Raw genomic sequence first — 15,556 nt, 5'->3', positions numbered from 1 at the left:
ATTTCATTTCTTTAAAGACGATGTACGAAGGGAAAATAAACACATGAAAAGATGCTCAAAACCATTAGTCACTAGAAAAATGCAAATCCGAACCACAATATGATACCACTTCACACCCACTAGGATGACTGTAATAAAAAAGACAGTAACAAGTGTTGGTCCGAATGTAGAGAGCTACTCAGGAGGCTGAGGCACAAGAATCTCTTGAACACGAGAGGCGGAGGTGGCAGTGAGCCGAGATCATGCCACTTTACTCCAGCCTGGGGGACAGAGCAAGACTCTCTCAAAAAAAAAAAAAACCCAGCAACTGAGACCTTGATAGAAGTCACATTGAATCTGTAGATCAATTTAAGAGGTATTTCCATCTTAACAATATTAAATCTTCCAATTCATGAACATGGGCTATCTTTTCATTTATTTAAGTTGTCTTTAAGTTTTTTCCCATGGTGTTTTATAGTTTTCAGTGTACATGTCTTATGTTTCTTTCATTAAATTATATATAAATATTTATTCTATTTATAATTATAATGTATTTGTAGTTGCACTCTATTATGAATTGAATGTGTTCTTAATTTTATTTTCAGATTGCTTATTATGAGTGTATAGAAACATAATTGGTTTTGTGCCTGGATCTTGCATCCTACAACCTTGCTATACTACTTTATTAGCCTTTTGCAATAGGTAATACTAGAGAAGTCATAATATACTGTGACTTAAAAGGAAAACTGCTTCTTCATTTTCTAGGAGTTGTAGCTGTAGGGTACATCAATGAAGCTATTGATGAAGGGAATCCTTTGAGGACTTTAGAAACTTTGCTCCTACCTACTGCGAATATTAGTGATGTGGACCCAGCCCATGCCCAGCACTACCAGGATGTTTTATACCATGCTAAATCACAGAAACTCGGAGTAAGTTTTAGTATATCTGTTTCTTTTAAATTTTACAGGCTGGGTGGCAGAGGGAGGGAAGGAGGAGGATTTGACCCATTTACGTTAAATCTCATGAACTTCTTGTCTCAACAATTACCCATGAATCAGAATGGAAATAATAGAGCTGTTATTTTCCTGGTACCAAACATTAGGGGGAAACCAGCTCCAGAGCTATTTATTGCTTTAATTCTTTGACTAAAAACTCAGTTGTAGGTGAGTTCTTGTTCTGAGTTCCATTCATTGACTATTTCCTTAGTAGATACTACATGCACAGTTCAGTCCATAGCTTCTGGTAGAGAAGATGGGGATACAGAGGGACACATAATACCATTTGAATGTTCTCTGACCTTATCTTCAAAATGCTTAGAAACTGATTGAGGCAGTAGACATTGTCACATGGAACAGATAAGTAATTGTAAAGATAAGCGTGTGCAAAGTGTCAAGTAGAGAGATACACAGATTGATTCACTGATGCTGGAGACTGTCAGGGACTAGAATCCTAAGAGAAGTTGGTGTGGAGGTAGAGCAGAAGCTGTCCTCTTGAAGACTAGTGGCTTTTTCTGAGTACAGAGCTTGTACCGCTATTATAAGGAGCCCCGCAAAGACTGGCCTCTGTGATAAGGCCAGTGGGCTGAGTGATGAGGTTGATGTGATCTGTCACCTAAGAGTGGGAGTGATGCCACCTGGGACCTAGCCACTTATGGCTGCCATGTCTTCAGGTGCAAACCCAACTGAAAGGGTGGTTGTCTCCTCTGTCTAGGTCTTTAGAACCTAGGAACTGCCTCATTCGAAACAGGAAAAACATCCTTGGTTAATGCAAACATTTATTGAGAACCTACTATTTGTCAGGCATGATATTAGATACTCATGTATATCATCTCAATCATCAAAACAATTCATAACAGCCTTCTGAACCATTTTGCCATCATTATTGCCATCTTACACATAATGAAGCCAAGATTAAGTAACTTGTTGAAAGCTATCTAAAACATGACCGGGCACAGTGGCTCATACCTGTAATCCCAGCATTTTGGGAAGCCAAGGCAGGTGGATCATTTGAGGCCAGGAGTTCGAGACCAACCTGGCAAACATGGCGAAACTCCATCTCTACTTAAAAAAAAAAAAAAAAAAAATTAGCCAGGTGTGGTGGCCCACACTTATAATCCCAACTACTTGGGAGGTTGAGGCGCAAGAATCTCTTGAACCGAGGAGGTAGAGGTTGCAGCGAGCCGAGATCGTACCATTGCACTCCAACCTGGGCGACAGAGCAAGCCTCTGTCTCAAAATAAATAAATTAAATTAAATAAAACAAAATTAAAGCTATCTAAAAGGTAATTAGTCCTGAGACGACATACAGCTCAGGTCTGTCTGATTCAGAAACATTGTAATTACGTATTATGGCAGATGGGAAAAGATGTTTATTGCAGCTTCGTTTGCAATAACAAAACACGAAAAACAACCTAAATGTTGTTAAGCAAAAAAAAAAAAAATCACGCTGTGATGTGCACATAAATGAATACAGACTTGTGTGCGTGTTGGGGGAGGGGCACACACACTCCTCTGTGTGTCTAAAATATTTCCGGAGGGAGGATACCTTCTGGAAGGTGAACTAGAAGGCTAGTATGGGTGGGAGATTTCTTTTTCACTCTGTTTTTGTACTGCTTGGATTTTTAATTTTTTTAAGGAGTGTATGTATTAAATCATTACTGTTTCTAAACTTTTAAAAACCAATGTAAATCCTATCCTCACTACTCCACTGCCTCATTGAAGGCGGGAGAAAGTTATCCCCCATGGTAGCCCCCTCTGCACTGCCAGCCTTCTGACAGGAATGTCAGTGGCATTGCCTGACCCTCCTCGCTTTGCCAAGCGCCCCCACTCACATCAGTCTTTCTCATTTAAGCCTCATACCACCTGTGGAATGGGTGCTGTCTCGTCTGATGTGAATGAACCTGAGGCTTGGGGCGGACGCCTGGCCAAGGTACAGCCAGTGAGTGGGAGAGTGAGGACTCATACACAAGCCTGGAGTCCATGCATCCCAGGAGGAGGAGAGTGGGCCTTCACCTTGATGTTTCCATTGAGGTGGCTGTGGCCATGACACATGGTAAACTTATAATCATTGGAAGACAAAATTATTTGCTTTGAAGATAGACATCAAATCCTGGCTTTGCCACAAATTGGTTATGTGATCTTGGTCAAGTCACCAAATCTCTATATGCTTATTTTTGCATGTATAAAACTGGAATAATAGTACCTGTCTTATAGGATTATGGTGAGGGTTCAATGAGAATATACAATATGTAAATATAATATATATCAATATATAACTATAGGTACTATTAATGAAGAATATGTGCACATGTTTGTGTAGCTATAGCATTTAGCATGGAGCCTGGCACCAAAAAAAGGGCTTAAATAATGTAGCTAGTATTATTGTGCACACCTATGGTTGCCTCCCAAGTAAGAGGTGAGTGATCTCAAGGTTCTTTTTTTTTTTTTTTGGAGACAGAGTCATGATCAGTCACCCAGGCTGGAGTGCAATGGTGCCATATCAGCTCACTGAAACCTCCACCTCCCAGGTTCAACCGATTCTCCTGCCTCAGCCTCCCGAGTAGCAGGGACTACAGGCACCCACCATCATGCCCAGCTAATTTTTGTATTTGTAGAGACGAGGTTTCACCATGTTGGTCAGGTTGGTCTTGAACTCTTGACCTCAGGTTATCCACCTGCCTCAGCCTCCCAAAGTTCTGGGATTACAGGTGTGAGCCACAGCACCTGGCCTCAAGGTTCTTACTAGATGTAGGGTCTGCTCTGTTCACACACCAAAGTTGGGGTCTTCTGAGGACAAATAGAGACAGACCTGGGTCCCTGTCTGCCCACAGCCACATGGGGGTTTGTCTTTGAGGTGAGCCTGACTCCACAAACCCAAGGCCTTTCATAGGCAGGCAGTATAGGTCCCTTCTAGATGGAGCATTCCAGTCTAGATTGAGATGGAACTCCACAGGAGTCCTTTGAAAGAAGGCTTTGAGTGCCCACACCATGCCAGCTCTGTGTCAGGCATCCTTTCTAGGTGCAGAAGCGGTAGCTTTCATGGTGTGATTAGAGCATTAATATGGAGCCTAGGGATCTGCGTTCTAGTTCAGGCATTAAACCAGTTAGACTATATAATTAGAGGTTTGAAATATACTGGCGATTACTAACAGATTTAAACAGATTTAAAATACTGCAGGTCCAAGCAATAAATCATATTTGGTTAAATTCCTGTTTTTAAGTGGTTTTCTTTCTCTGTTCATTGACTTTGAAACTTTCTTTCCTCAGCCTGTTCTTTTTTCTCGGAAAAATCCTAATTCTGTTGTTTGGCAATGTTGTCTTTAATGTCCTTGTTTTTCCCCTCTGCTTTTTTTTTTTTTTTTTTTTTTTGGAGACGGGATCTTGCTATGATGCCCAGGCTGGTCTCAAACTCCTGGGCTCAAGTGATCCTCCCACCTCAGCCTCTCAAGTAGCTGGGATTATAGGCACAAGCCACCACATTCAGCATCCTCTACTGTTTTGATTCCTAGAAGTTTCCAGTTGTGTGTTTATGAAGGTATTTCTGTGCCTTGTCTTCCCAAGGTCTGGCCTTGGAAAATAATAGAAGAAAATTATATTGCTGATATTATCAGTATAAAGTAAAAGTGTGCCAAAGCATACAGCCATTAAAGAACACAATGGATAACATCTTCATAGAATGGATGCCCAATTTTATCAAAGATGGAGGACAGTGATGGAAGTTGGTGAGGATTCTTGGTCCTCTTTAGCAGTATTTCAAGTATAACCTTGTGTAGCCACCAAATTCCTTTTGCCTCTTGGAAAGAGACTTGAGTAATGGTCATGTTGACTTTAACACTTTTTCTATGTCTGTTCACTGGGTTGTGTGCTATTCTACAATTGAAGGTTTTGCTTGTGAACATATGAATTATATACTCCACCAAAAAGTTCTGTTTTGCTCCTTGTATATACCATAAAAACTGTGTGCTTTTAATGAATATTGCTGTATTTTTTCCCTGGGTAAAACTGTTGTAATTGATGACTTAATTTTCAGAAGTCAGTTCCTTCCATTTAAGTTTTTATCTTCTTAAAACTTACTTTAGATTTGTTTTTCATTCTCACTTTAGTGTTTACCTGAGTTTTGCTCTTCGCATAACCACACACATATTATAAAGGGCCTTCATGTGGAAGCTTTTTACTTAAGTCCAATGAAATAGAAAACTCTGCACATTTAAAAATATACATTTAAAATTGTTTTTTATTGTTTTATTGGGCAGTACAAAATACAGTCAAGGCAGATTCCTACAGACTTGTAAATTCATCTCAGCAGTCCCTTATGCTTAAAGTTTGCTCAACCCCATTTATATTCACTACTACCATTCACTTTTTACCACTAATATCTTCCCTGCTGTCTAATCACTAATATCTTCCCTCCTGTCTAATCACTAAGTTAAGGGAAAAATAGTCATTTACTTACAGAAATATAATGGGTATTAATAACAAAATTCCATTTCCCAATTAAAAGCTATGTCAAAGAAAAAAAACAGTAGAGGCATTATTTAAAACTTCTAAATGGCCTTGTGAGTATAGTCTTAGTTTAGCTTCCTTATTTTTTTGTATGCCCAACCTGAAATGACATCACATCACAGTATGTTGCTTTTTCAGTATGAAGTTAATGGGCTTTCCTGCTGTTTAACTGCTTTGAGATTTTAAAAATGCATTCAGCTACATAGTATTCAAAGCATGGAGCTGGGCGCCACAAAGATTTGGGCCTGGCATCACCCAGAAGCTCAAGGAAGGGAGCGGATGAGCACTTTCTCCATTATACATAGTACTTGATTGTTCATGGAATACAAATTTAAATATAAATGAACTATATATAAATGCCATAATAAAAAGTATACGAAAGTGCTTTGGAAGTACAGATAAGAAAAGTGACACTTCTAGCCTGAGAATCAGGGAAGAATGGTCCTTCGAGGACTTGAAAGAAAAAATGGACAGAATTAAGGCAAAGACGTGAGGACTAGCTTTTCAGTCTGAGGCAGAGTGGAGATCGAGCACAGCAAGAGGTTTGGTTGGTGCCTATATCACAAACAAGGTTTAACAGGAAGTTGGATTAGCAATTGAGCCTTGAATGCCAGGCTAAAGATTTATGATTTATTATAGAAGCAGTGGAGTTAGTGGAGACGTTTTAGTGATGTATCCTAGCTGATATCTAAGGAAGATTAATCTGGCAGGACTTGTGAAGTAGAGGGTAGGCTGGCAGTGGAGAGAATACTTAGAAGGTAGAGGTGGGCTGGGTGTAGTGGCTCATGCCTGTAGTCCCAGCACTTTGGGAGGCTGAGCTAGGAAGATCACTTGAGACCAAGAGTTCAAGACCAGCCTGGGCAAGTGAGACTCCATCTCTGCAAAAAATAAAAAATAAAATTAGTTGGGTATGGTGGTGCATGCCTGTAGTCTTAGCTACTTGGGAGGCCGACACATTAGGTTTGCTTGAGCCCAGGAGTTGGAGGCTGAAGTGAGCTATGATCAGGCCACTGCGCTTCAGCCAGATGACGAAGCGAGACCCCGTCTCTATTAAAGAAAAGAAAAAAGAAGGCAAAGGTGAAACTAAATAAAGAATCCTGGTGAGGGACCCTACAAAGATAGGATCAGTTGATGAGGCAGCCACCAGCATGAGAGTCAAAAGAGACCAAAGAATAAGAAATGATGTCAAATGTCAAGGATGGCAATACCACTCACAGAAACAGGGAAGATGGCGATTTAAAGAGCTTGAAGTAGCAATAAGGCAAATGGAAATGTCATTTTCCATAAAGAGTTGTGATATCTTTTCTCTTGCATTAACGTTTTTTAAATACTGATAAAGTATTTTTAAAAATTACTAATGCTGACTGGCTCAGTGGCTCACACCTGTAATCCTAGCACTTTGGGAGGCCGAGGCAGGCGGATCACTTGAGGTCAGGAGTTCAAGACCAGCCTGGCCAACTTGGTGAAACCCCATCTCTACTAAAAATACAAAAATTAACTGGGCGTGGTGGTGTAATCCCAGCTACTTGGGAGGCTGATCTGGGAGGCGGAGGTTGCAGTGAGCCAAGATAGTGCCACTGCATGCCTGTCTGGGTGATAAAGTGAGACTCAGTCTCAAAAAAAAAAAAAAAAAACTAATGCTTTTGTAATGTTTGACCTTTGAAGCATATTTCTTAGGAGCTCAGAAATGGAGCTCCTTGCACTATGCATGTGTTGTCCGTGAAAACAGACATTCTCTGTGACGGCTGTCCTTGTTCTCTAAGATGATTTCACTATTTATTTTGTAAGGTAAGCAGTAGAGTGATTTCTGATTTTTGACATGAGAAAATAAAGGAATGGGTCTAAGCAACTATTAAGGCTGCCCAGGCACAAAGCTATGAGATATATAAAATATAAGCCATCAGTGTTGTTGTAGTAGTAGTTAGCATGGTGAATAATAAGTATAATATTGCTTGGAGCAAAGCAAATGGTAAAAATCACAAGGATGAGGAGACTCGCCTTAACATACCACAACCATCTATGATCATATGCACTAAGTGTCCGGATGATGGCGGTGTAGCAGTAGATGATAAGCACAAATGGAATTAAGAATCCAAAGAATGCCAAGGAGATGAAATAGTAGAGTTGGAAGGGAGACGAGGACTTGCATGTGTCGTGAACATCATGGCAGGTGGTGATGTCTGGCTGAACAAGATAATATTCCTGCTTCAGGATGAAAAATGGCAGCATATATAAGAAAACTGTTGCCCACACCAGTCCACATGTTACCAAGGCATAGGTGTGCTTGGGCAGGCCCCGGTAGGTGAAAGGATGGACGATGGCCAGGTAGCGATTGATGCTGATGCAGGCAAGGAGCAGAATGGAGCAGTACATGTTGCCATAGAAGATGACTGTGGTAGCCCGGCACAGGACCTCTCCAAATACCCAGTTGTTCCCATTGAGATGGTAAGCTATCTTAAAGGGCAATGTAACACAAAAAAGAAAATCTGCAATGGCCAGGTTGGTGTAGAATACGGTCGTACAGATGGATCTGGTCCTGAAGAAAAGCATCCACAGGGTTACAGCGTTGGCCGGGACACCAACTACAAACACCAGGAGGTAGATGGCAGGTATCAGTTTGGTACTTAAGGAGCTGGTCAGGTACCCCATGGTAGCATTTTTCACATGGAGATGTGAAGCACTTTCTTCAGGGCACTTAATTTTTACAGTAATGGTGGCTCCTGTCCAGCCTTCTAAGGCAGAAAAGGGGAACTCTTCAAAAGAATCTGGGGGAGCTCCACGAAAGGTCTTAATATGCAAAGTTGGCTTTGCCAAGTTGTTTGTATCATTTTCCATGCCTGTAATTGAAAGAAAGTATTAACATAAATTTATAGTTCAAGAAAAAAGAAAACAATGTGTTTAATTATTTATAAATAATTTCTGTGATTGTAGAATTTAAGATCACTTTTATTTTAAAAGTTATTATAGATTAGTCACTCAACAAGCATATATTTAATACATATCGTATGCCCCAGAACAACACTATCTCATGCAGAAACAAAAACTAAATGATCAGTCCTTGTGTGTGAGGTGTTTATAATACTATTGGAAGAAACAAAAAAGCCCATCAGAACATTATAGGCATGTTGACTATAAACTATATAGGCATTCCGACAATACTTAATAGATTCAGATGTTTGAGCAAAATGTCAAGGAAAAGATGAACTTGAGCAAAGATTAGCAAGGTTCATAAAAAGATGGAATTTAATGAGTAAGATTCTGCTGGTGATGAATGGGCAGAAGCATAATGTGGGCTATCATGGGATCTGGGAATGCCAAATAAGTTGATTTAGCAAATTTCTATTGTATACTTATGTGTCAGTGGTGTAAAGTTTTAAATAAACTCCATTTCTATCTGTAAGTAATGCTACTAGTGTAGAAGATGCATAAAAATGCATTGTCTTATGCTAATAAGGTGCAGCTGAGAAAGGAAATTTAAAGAGTGAGTGACAGCTAAATTCCTGAAGGGCCTCTAAACTGTCCTAAGAAATCATATGTCTATTCACAGATGCTGGGATTGCACACATAATTTTGAACAGAGGAATAACCATTGTGTTAGGCAGAATAATAGCACCCCCTAAGATTCTACCTGCTAATTCCTGGAACCTACAAGTGTGTTTGTTCTTTTACCTAGCAAAAGGAATTTTGCAGATCTAACTTAGTTAAGGATCTTAAAATGAGATTTTCCTGGATTGTCTGGGTGGGTCATATATAATTGTAAGAGTCCATTTAAGGGGAAGGTAAGAGGGTCAAAGTCAGAGATTTGAAGACACTACGCTGCTGGCTTTGAAGATGGAAGAAAGGGTCGTAAGCCAAGGAGTGCAGGCAGCTTCTAGAAGCTGAATAAAGCGAGATAGCTGAGTCTCTCCTAGAGCCTCCAGAATGAACCCAACTCCACCAACGGCCTTGATTTTAAGACCTCTGATCTCCAGAAATATAATCTGTTGTCTTAAGCCACTCAATTTGTAGTAATTTGATATAGCAGCAATAGGAAACTAATATAGCCATTATTGTGACTTGTTTTTAAGATGTCTTAGGTAATAGTTTAGAGAATAGATTGAAAAGGTAAGAAATTAGAGACAAGGGGACCTGATTTGGAGGCTACTGTTATCATTCATAGCTCAGTGAGTTACTGAGCTGGAACAGTGGTCATGGAAAGGCAGAGGCGAATACATGAGACTCTGATGGCGGCTCAAAGGGACTTGGCATCTGATTGGCTTTGGGGTACAGTGAGGGAGAGGCAGGAAGCAATAATGACTCATGTTTCTACTCTAGATGACTTAGAGGGAGAGAATGCCATTAACTGAGTTGGAGGAAGAGACAAGGGGGCAGGATGGGGGAGAAGCTACAATCTGTTTTTAGTCTGACTGAGGATGAGTTGCTGGTGGAATATTAGTGTGTAAAACGTCCAGCAACTGGTTAGAAGACTAGATGTGGGTCCAAAATTCCAGGAGCCCAAATTAGAGGCATGGTTTATTGTAGTCTGCGTGGAGGCTCTCGTTTAATTTAGTGGAAGTGGTTGAGATGGCCTAGGGAGAGTTATGAGAAGAAAGAATCCAAAGGTGGACTTTAGGGGTAATGACAGATTTTAAGGGAAGAGGAAACAAAGGAGGAAAAATCAGAAGATGAAATCGGTGTGAGGACCTAAGAAGTTGGAAATGAATTCTTTAAAAGATAGAAACACATCAACTATATGCTATCAATATTTGGTGTTACTTGGCATGTTGATGTTAATAATCCTAATTCCTGCAATTTCAAAACCAAAATCTTAAAGCTCAAACCTGAACATTTATTATTATATAACTTTTTGTAACCCTTTCACATGTATAGAAAATAGATTCTCTCAGATTTCTAATGTTACCTTTAAGATAGACTTCTATGCCAAATATAAACCTCATTCTCATGGATTTAAAATGCCAGTACTGGGCCATTGCATCTTGTCCCATGGCCTCAAAATTCCTCCATATTGAATGCTTGAAGTTAGTGTTTAGTAACCTGTGTCTCATACAGAGCCAGTTTCTCTTCCTGCTTTAATCTCTAGCAGTTAGCTCCTGGGTGAAATGGAAACCTTCCAAGTAAACCTGAGATTGCACAAACTGAATTCATGGAGTAAAATAGAGGAGGTGTGGCCTGATAACTTAGGGTATGGAGGTGATCAGGTATCATTTAAGAAAAGGTAGATTAGGCCGGGCGCGGTGGTTCAAGCCTGTAATCCCAGCACTTTGGGAGGCCGAGACAGGCGGATCACGAGGTCAGGAGATCAAGACCATCTTGGCTAACACGGTGAAACCCCGTCTCTACTAAAAAATACAAAAAACTAGCCGGGCGTGGTGGCGGGCGCCTGTAGTCCCAGCTGCTCGGGAGGCTGAGGCAGGAGAATGGCGTGAACCCGGGAGGCGGAGCTTGCAGCGAGCTGAGATCGTGCCATTGCACTCCAGCCTGGGCGACAAAGCGAGACTCTGTCTAAAAAAACAAAAAAAAAAAAAAGAAAGAAAGAAAAGGTAGATTAAAGAAAAGGAAAGAAAAATGTGGGAGGCAGCATTCTTCTGTGCCTGTATTTAGAGGTGATCTTTGAAGGTGTGTGTGACACACAAACCCTTCTGCTCACTTTTGCATTTTGGAAAAATTCTTGCATCTGACATCACCCAAAGAGAAGTGCCTTTAAAGATAGGCACAAAGGCCGGGCGCGGTGGCTCAAGCCTGTAATCCCAGCACTTTGGGAGGCCAAGGCGGGCGGATCACGAGGTCAGGAAATCGAGATCATCCTGGCTAACACGGTGAAACCCCCGTCTCTACTTAAAAAAAATACAAAAAACTAGCCGGGCGTGGTGGCGGGCGCCTGTAGTCCCAGCTACTCGGGAGGCTGCGGCAGGAGAATGGCGTAAACCCGGGAGGCGGAGCTTGCAGTGAGGTGATACTGCGCCACTGCACTCCAGCCCGGGCAACAGAGCGTGACTCCGTCTCAAAAAAAAAAAAAGGAAAAAAAAAAAAGATAGGCACAAAGTTAGAGAATGGTGGCTGAAGATCATGCCGTACAAGTTATTAGCCTGATTTTAAAAAGCTGTTAAAACCAAGTGTCTGTCCGTTTACAGAAAATTTCTGGGATTTAGCAAGAAGACATCATGCCTCCAGACATGCCAAACAGTGCCTGTGTTTTGTGGAAAAGTTGATTTGATTCCATTTTCCAAGAGAATGCCAGATCTGGTTCCACTTAAATAAGTCTTTTATTCCTCAGAGCCTGGTTTTCCTTATGAATTGTATTCATTGTTAAATTTTTTTAATGTATTTTAATTCTTCATAGAGGCTTCCATTGGGCATAATGTTTCCAAGATGTTTTTCTGTCTAGGAAAAGGCCTTGAAGAACTAATCCAAAGGGAATGAACTCCGGCCTCTCGGGGGTGTCCAAAGGAGAGAATACGGTCATGGATTCATTCACAGTTTCTGTTTCTAGTTGAGCCAGTAAAGCCCCTTCCTCATCCATGTTTTCCGTTTATCACTAGAGACAGAAACTAAAAACCATGGCTTCAGGCTGCTAAAAGCCTAAAGCAAAACAAAACCACAACAAAATAAGGCAGGTTGGACGAGCTTGCTTCTTTCTTCCTTCACATTTCTCCCCCACCCCTATGGAAGAAAGCAAATTCACTGCCTCTTTGTTTCTTTCAGAGGCCCCCCCATTTTCACCTCCATCAAACCCTACTAGTGTCTTGAAGGAACCACCCCCGAAAACCTTGTTTCTTTTGCAATTCTGCTTCTTAACATATTGGCCCATCTACTCCCAGAAAGAGCGTGCACTTACTGTATTCATAAATCCCACATGTGCTTACTGCTAATCACCACAGATTCTCTTAGAGCTCTCTGCAACAACTCAGGGATTCCAACTGTGAATATAAGCAATGTTCCTTTAGAAAGCATTATTTTCTGTTTTTGTTTCCCTTGCTATGTCCAGCCTTTGCCTCTCCCACTCCTAACAATGTTGACTGGAGTGTGTGACCTAATAAAAAGTGACAGGTACACACCTATCCCAAATTTGTTATTTTTGGAAAAAGCAGGAGGCTTCAGGCTAGCATTGTGATGGGTAAAGTGGAAAGTACATTCGAAGTTGGATAATAGTATTTGGGAGACCTTATTTCTAAAATTAAAACATCATATATGAGGGTAGGGAGAACTCCCCACTGAAAGTCAAAAACGGTCGTTCATTTTGGAAATACTGACTTATTAGCATTGCCAGCTATTGAAAGCAGATGACTTCTTTCTGGCAATATTCTTGTTTCTCCCATTTATGTCTCATCAAGAGGTATAAACACAGGATATATTTTTTAATCCCTTGAAAAAGTGCCATCTTTGCTTAACCAGAAGAGAAAATTCTTACAAACACAAAACATCTTTCAAAATTGCTCCCTGACTTAATTGTAGACATCTAAAATCTTGAATATGCCACACATTTTTAAACATCAGGAGGGAACACTTAGTCTTTGACCAGGTTTGAATAGAGTGAATGAACTATAGATGTTCATTTCCATGGTTCTACCTTTTAATAATAAGATCAAACTGCCTTTGGGGTTTGCAGTTTGTGTGAGATGCAAAGAAAGCTAGGTTCAGTTGACTCTTTAATTTGTAACAGGAACGCACATCCCCATCCAACCCCCTGAGAAAATTGCTTACCGCTCTGACAAAAAGTGGGCAACAGAAGCAGGAGGCCAGCAGCTGCAAAGATGAGGGCTTTCATTTTGATGACCTGAGTCTTGTCTCTTGAACGTTATGAAACGTATACAATCATGGAGCACAATTTCACCTCAGTTCCATGTGTCAGCAGCAAATGGAAGCCTTGGTCTGTCTGTAGAAGTTTGCTCTCCTGTGCCGAGCAGGCAGGAAACTTGCACTGGTCCGCCGTAGGGAAAGGATGTAACCCACTCAATGCTTCAGTAAACATGACTCAGGCCAAGCCTCTGAGTGTGTTACGTTATCTCTGGAGAAAGGCATTTAACTCTTATCCACCCCCAACAATCTATTCTGAATAGGTGCTGTAATTCTCCCCTAGTATATTTGCATTTAAAGAATGGCAGAAATTACCGCAGGCCTTTACAGAACTAAGCCAAAAACAGATGTTGAGCAGCAGTAAGTTTTGAATCTGTCCCATCTTTCATTTCTTATCCATTTTAAAAATGCAGTTCCAGAGTGTAATTTCTACTTAATAAATTATCCTTTCTTTTATCTTCCCAGCTATTTCAAATCTTAATTCTTAAACACCTTATATAATTATAAATTAATCATGGAAAACAAACATTTTTTAAGAAATTCAAACTGAGTGGTCAATTACTTTGAAAATTTTCCATCAATATCATATTGATTTGAATTTGTCATCAGTGCCTGGCCAGAACCTAGCTTTTGAGTGGTGGTGGTTTTTCTTTGCTGGGTGAGGATGGGGTTTGTTCGGGCTTTTTTTTTTTTTTTTTTTTTTTTTGCCTTATCTTGATGTGTTTTAAGCCATTCAATAACCCTTAGCGTCAGATAACTGGAGGAACCTCCCAAACAACACTGTTCAATTAAACTAAAATCATAGCACATCATTAAAATAAAAACTCCCTTTATTCCATGAGTGCTGATGAATAAGTCTACAATAAGATATTTTTAATAAGGGTAAAATATACATAACATAAAATTTACTATCTTAACCAGTATTAAGCATATGGTTTAGTAATGTTAAATACATTCACACTGTTGTACAACATATAAGCTTTTATGAATTGTTATATTCTGTAGAGTATGACTTAAATACAGTTAAAAAAATACATTATAACAGATTTTTCTGTAGTAAATAAAACTTAAACTTGAAGACTTACAACCCCACTGCCTGCTCCTTACAAAATGCAGCAAGAATCAGAAAATACAAATTTCACATGAGACTTAAAGGCCAGGGATAAGCTAGGAAGAAATTGATCTGCGGAAACCTTTCACATCTTGATTAAATTACATTAGACCAAGATTTTTACAAAGGTCAGTGTTTAATACTTCAACTACATAATATATGGTTATACAAACTGAGATTGAATGCTATTATATTGCAGAAATAAAAAACATAAAATATTGGCAAAGGTTTTTTCTGTTTAATTAGAACTTTTCTGGGAGTTATCTAAAATCAGGAATTTATGACGATTTGCACATGGCCTAGTTTCTGGTCATTTAATTCATTTTTAACTCTTCCGTTGAACCTGGCTGTTTAACTGAAGTGGAGGTGTGGCCGTCCCATAAATATACTATTATTTTCAGTCTTCTGGTGAACAACTGAAAAAGCAGACTTGGCCGGTCGCAGTGGCTCACGCCTGTAATCCCAGCACTTTGGGAGGCTGAGGTGGGGGGGATCACTTGAGGTCAGGAGTTCGAGACTGGCCTGACCAACATGGTGAAACCCCATCTCTACTAAAAATATAAAAATTAGCCAAGTGTGGTGGCAGGTGCCTGTAATCCCAGCTACTTGGGAGGCTGAGGCAGGAGAATAGCTTGACCCTGAGAGGCGGGGGTTGCAGTGAGTCAGCCTGGGTGACAGAGCAACACTCCATCTCAAAAATAAAATAAAGTCAATAAATTAAGAAAAAGCAGACTTTACATTGATAAGATTCAGCTTTTACTCTTGGTTTTACATTTAACTCTAGCAACCTTTAGTTCAATGTTTCATAATTTAAACTGCTGACTTAAATTCATCTGATTTGTAATTTCTCTCTTCAGTTTGGCTCATAAGACTAATACTTTAAGCTTTGAAGTAAGATTGTTACTGACTTCTCATCTGGGTAAAAATCTGTGTGGTGCATCTTCTACAGTGATAAGTTATGAAGGCAGGTAAATACCCTTCAAAAGAACTGAGACACATAAATGAACTCGTAGAGCTTAGTTTTTAGGCTATACCTGGGGAGTGTTGGGTTCTCTGAGATCTTGGAAACAGAGAAAAATTAGCTCCTGCTTCCTTGTCTCTTTTTTCCTCCTCTTGTCTTCCCCTTTCCACCCAGCTTCCTGTTTGAGCCTCCCCCATCCATTCTTAAAAG

The 15,556-nt window shown here is 40.1% G+C and overlaps 2 protein-coding genes across 8 annotated transcripts in view; one reads left to right on the top strand and one right to left on the bottom strand.

Moving 5' to 3' along the window:
- IQGAP2 (IQ motif containing GTPase activating protein 2) overlaps positions 1–15,556 on the top strand; it is a 309,380-nt gene that overhangs the window by 211,799 nt on the left and 82,025 nt on the right. For all 6 annotated transcript variants that reach the window (XM_050795627.1, XM_050795628.1, XM_050795630.1 and 3 more), the window contains one exon: positions 745–908. In XM_050795627.1, coding sequence (XP_050651584.1) covers positions 745–908 — 164 coding nt within the window. The remainder of the gene's footprint in view (positions 1–744; positions 909–15,556) is intronic.
- Positions 5,196–13,449, bottom strand: F2RL2 (coagulation factor II thrombin receptor like 2). 2 transcript variants are annotated; one of them, XM_050795691.1, is made up of 3 exons: positions 13,182–13,402; positions 12,316–12,397; positions 5,196–8,317 (listed from the first exon to the last, which is right to left on the bottom strand). In XM_050795691.1, exon 3 carries the CDS (start codon positions 8,313–8,315, stop codon positions 7,257–7,259), a length of 1,059 nt encoding a protein of 352 aa, XP_050651648.1. In that variant the 5' UTR covers positions 8,316–8,317; positions 12,316–12,397; positions 13,182–13,402; the 3' UTR covers positions 5,196–7,256. The 2 variants fall into 2 exon arrangements, with proteins under 2 accessions (XP_050651648.1, XP_050651647.1); XM_050795690.1 differs by lacking the exon at positions 12,316–12,397 and having other exon boundaries at positions 13,182–13,449.

This window comes from Macaca thibetana, chromosome 6 (genome assembly GCF_024542745.1).
Source record: "Macaca thibetana thibetana isolate TM-01 chromosome 6, ASM2454274v1, whole genome shotgun sequence".
In the NCBI taxonomy this organism is placed as follows: Eukaryota; Metazoa; Chordata; class Mammalia; order Primates; family Cercopithecidae; genus Macaca; species Macaca thibetana.
Note: the sequence above shows the minus strand (reverse complement) of the source record. Positions and strands in the feature narration are given on the sequence as shown.

What these genes read in the sequence shown, in the direction of transcription:
- F2RL2 (XM_050795690.1), bottom strand. Translation starts at nt 13,245, where the DNA reads ATGAAAGCCCTCATCTTTGCAGCTGCTGGCCTCCTGCTTCTGTTGCCC. An exon ending in GCCCACTTTTTGTCAGAGCG is followed by an intron (nt 8,318 to 13,181) that starts GTAAGCAATTTT and finishes TTTCAATTACAG; the next exon opens with GCATGGAAAATGATACAAAC.